The following is a 4,191-nucleotide window of genomic DNA, read 5'->3' as shown; positions in this document are numbered from 1 at the left end:
TGAGTTGCAAAGGCAGATAGATGAATTACGTCAGTTGGAGTTTATTCGCCCGAGTACTTCACCTTGGGGAACGCCTGTGCTTTTTGTAAAGAAGAAGGATGGTTCTTTATGGTTGTGTGTCGATTATAGAGGACTTAATAAGGTTACGATTAGAAACAAGTATCCGCTCCCAAGAATAGATGATTTATTCGATCAGTTGAGTGGTGCGCAGTATTTCTCGAAGATATCTCGAAGACAGCTTTTGTGACTCGTTATGGACAATTTGAATTTCAGTCATGTCATTTGGTCTGACTAATGCACCTGCAGTATTTATGCAGTTGATGAATGAGGTATTCCGTCCTTATTTGGACCAGTTTATTGTTGTTTTTATTGATGATATTTTAATATATTCAAAGACAAAGAAAGATCATGAGTGTCACTTAGAGATGACGTTGCAAACCCTTCATGCCCACCAGGTATATGCTAAACTAGAAAAATGTGAGTTTTGGCAGGAAGAAGTGAAATTTTTGGGGCACACAGTTTCGAAGAATGGAGTTTCAGTTGATCCAGCTAAGGTTGAAGCAATTTTGCAATGGAAACAGCCGAAGAATGCATCTGAGATTCGAAGTTTCTTAGGTCTAGCAGGGTATTACGGACGTTTTGTTAAAGGATTTTCTCGTATAGCTGCCCCACTGACTCGATTGACTCGAAAGAATGCAATATTTGTTTGGAGTGGAGCCTGTGAGCGGGCATTCGCAGAACTAAAAACTCGTCTTACGACGGCACCGATTCTCACTCTTCCATCTGGGAGTGAGGGATTCGTTGTGTATACAGATGACTCGCTTATAGGTTTGGGGTGTGTCCTAATGCAACAGGGCAAGGTAGTAGCATATGCATCTCGTTAACTTAGGCCTCATGAGCAGAATTATCCCGCACACGACCTAGAGTTAGCAGCGGTAGTTTATGCCCTCAAAGTATAGAGGCATTACTTGTATGGGGTTAGATTCGAACTCTTTTCGGATCATAAGAGCCTGAAATACCTCTTTTCCCAAGCCGAATTGAATATGAGGCAGAGACGTTGAATGGAATTGATGAAAGACTATGATTTTGATCTTCAGTACCACCCAGGAAAAGCTAATGTGGTGGCGGATGCTTTAAGTCGTCAGCCACAGGCCCAAGTGGCACAATTGATGATGCGAGAGTGGAAAATGGTCAAAGATATAGCTGAATTTGATTTTGAGTTGACTCTACAGTCCTCAGTTGTACAATTAGCAAACTTGACGATTCAGCCCTCTTTGATATCCCAAGTAATAGAAGCCCAACAGTTTGATCAATGGGCGTTGTTTTGTAAAGATGTGATAATAGGGAAAAATCAACCAGAGTGGCAGATAAGTTTGGATGGTAGACTTCGATTTCAGGGCAGATTATATATTCCAGATATCTTAGAATTGAAGAAGGCCCTTATGAATGAGGCACATCGCACTCAGTTTACTATCTTCCCAGGTTCTACGAAGATGTATAAGGACATGTAAAGGCAATTTTGGTGGACTGGAATGAAACGTGAAGTTGCTAGGCATGTGTCAGAGTGTGACGTTTGCAAACGAGTAAAGGCAGAGCATCAAAAGCCGGCAGGGGAATTGCAACCTTTGGAGATACCAGTATGGAAGTGGGAACATGTAACTATGGATTTCATTGTGGGTTTACCAAGAACCTTACGTCGACATGATGCTATATGGGTTATTGTAGACCGTTTAACAAAGACAGCTCACTTTCTTCCTATATGTATATCTTGGTCTACAAATCGGCTCGCGGCTTTGTTTATAAACGAAATTGTTAGATTACATGGTGTACCTGTGTCGCTTGTATCTGACCGAGATCCGAGGTTTACATCAAAGTTTTGGACGAGTTTGCAAAAAGCAATGGGGACGGTTTTAAGATTTAGTACAGCATATCATCCACAAACAGATGGGCAGTACGAAAGAGTTAACCAGATTCTCGAGGACATGCTCAGATCATGTGCCTTAGATTTCTCTGGTAGTTGGGACGACCACTTGCCGTTAGCAAAATTTGCATATAATAATAGTTTTCAGGCTACTATTGGCATGACACCCTATGAGGCGTTATATGGTAAACCTTGTAGGTCCCCAAGTTGTTGGACTGAGATTGGTGAACGACATCTTTTAGGTCCTGATGTTGTCCGGAAAACGTCTGAAAAGATTGATCTTATTCGACAACGTATGCTTACAGCTCAAAGTCGGCAGAAGAGTTTTGCAGATCGCTGGCGTAGACCCTTAGAGTTTGTCGAGGGAGACCGTGTATATCTCCGAGTTTCACCAGTGAAAGGTGTAGTACGATTTGGTGTTAAGGAAAGCTAGCCCCGAGGTTTATAGGGCCCTTTGATATTGTTGAAAGAGTTGGCACCGTAGCTTATCGTCTCGCTTTGCCACCCCAATTATCTGGAGTTCATAATGTTTTTCACGTCTCGATGTTTCGTAAATGTGATTCAAAGATAATAACACCTGTTATTGACTGGCAATCCTTAGCAGTTCGAGAAGATGCATCCTATATCGAGCAGCCAATTTGTATCGTGGATAGAAAAGAACAAGTTCTTCATACTAAAGTCATTCCCTTAGTTAAAGTCCAATGGGGTTATCATTCTTTAGAAGAAGCAACCTAGGAACGGGAAGTAGAGATACATAGTCGTCACCCTCATCTATTTGCTTCCTAGGTACATATAAATATGATATGGTTATTGTTGTATTGTTGTATTGTACTGTTATAACCGGGTATGTTTTGAAATTTTGAGGATGAAATTTTTTGAGGGAAGAGTTGTAAGACCCGTGACAGAAAAAGTTGTAAGACCCGTGACCCCAAAATCTGGTTTGTACACTGGATAGCCGTTGACTATAGGTCCATTGGCCTCGAGAATGTTTTGATGTGATCATAATGTTGTTCTGTTATCAAGCCGCAAGCCATATTTCAACCCGATGTCCGAATTTAAGATATGGACTTAAAATTAAACAATCTGAGAAATGACAATTATGTCCTTATTTTATTTGGCGGAGCCCCACCATCGACTTTTCAAAATCCGTTAGGTCCGAGAGCCTAACCATTGTAACCGTAGTCGAGTTACGGAGTTAATGGCGAAAACGGCATGTCAATAGGACACCCCGGAGTGTAAGTTATGCATAGATATGTACATGTATATGTTGAGAAAATATACTTAAATGACCTCGATGTTTTTAAACTCCTTGGAATACGTTAGTTCCAACTACTTAAATAACATTGTTATATTGCTACTATACGCTTAAACTTTTCAAGATCATCACAAAACATCCCATAACCCTTTAAAATCAATTTCAAGTCCACACATATGAAAACCCTCTTGCAGGATTTTATTTTTCAGCACTCTTTCTTGTTGAATGTGAAGTTGAGAAGAAGAAGAAGAAGAAAAGGAAATAGAAGCTGAGATTGCAAGTTAATCTTTTGATAGTTACAGGTGAGTGTATAGATTATGAGCACGTATATGTGTACGTTGAGGTTTCCTTCAAAACCCTATCGCTGCAATTTCTATTTTAAGGTTAGAGAATTGCTGGATTGTCTGTTTTAGGGTTAGGTTTTCGCTGAATTTGTATTTAGGATTAATAGATTGCTGGATTTTCTTTCAAAACCCTATAAAAGACAAGCTTTGCTGATTTAAATTCGTTAGGTTATTGCTGGACTTTCTTAAGGTTATGGCTGATTAGATGAAAGTCATACGTATTTCTAACGGGTTCTCTCTTTGTCCCTTACAAACGGGTTCTCTCTTTGTCCCTTACATCCGCCCGCTACTTGTTTGACAAATTGTTTCAAAGAAATATCCTACATCTTTTTAATGTAGTTACTTTTTGAGAAAAAGCATGCTTGTAGCATGAAGTCTTATAGCAGGATAAATCCCGGATTGGATTTAGATTGGCTAAGTCATGTGCATATTATATGCATGACTCATAGTTGTTGTATCATTGTATGCTTGAGAGTGAATGATTCATATCATGATATGGTGATCATAGTGGGTTGTGGTGTGACACACAATGTATCTATGATGAGTATGTAAACCGTCTAGATACATGATGTATTACATGAGACCCTTATGAGGAATTTAAATGTGGAACTTAAATGTATGAGGAGACCACATGAAGAAGGTCATCCTATGTTTGCCTTGAAAACCATGAC

At 39.7% G+C, this 4,191-nt stretch overlaps 1 protein-coding gene across 1 annotated transcript; it reads left to right on the top strand.

Moving 5' to 3' along the window:
• Positions 1 to 425: 425 nt before the first annotated feature.
• On the top strand, positions 426 to 884 carry LOC131249486 (uncharacterized mitochondrial protein AtMg00860-like). The gene has a single exon (XM_058250298.1). The coding sequence runs from the start codon at positions 426 to 428 to the stop codon at positions 882 to 884; it is 459 nt and encodes a 152-aa protein (XP_058106281.1).
• Positions 885 to 4,191: the final 3,307 nt, after the last annotated feature.

The sequence above is a fragment of the Magnolia sinica genome, chromosome 6, assembly GCF_029962835.1.
Source record: "Magnolia sinica isolate HGM2019 chromosome 6, MsV1, whole genome shotgun sequence".
NCBI classification, from domain to species: domain Eukaryota; kingdom Viridiplantae; phylum Streptophyta; class Magnoliopsida; order Magnoliales; family Magnoliaceae; genus Magnolia; species Magnolia sinica.
This window is presented reverse-complemented; position numbering and strand designations above follow the sequence as displayed.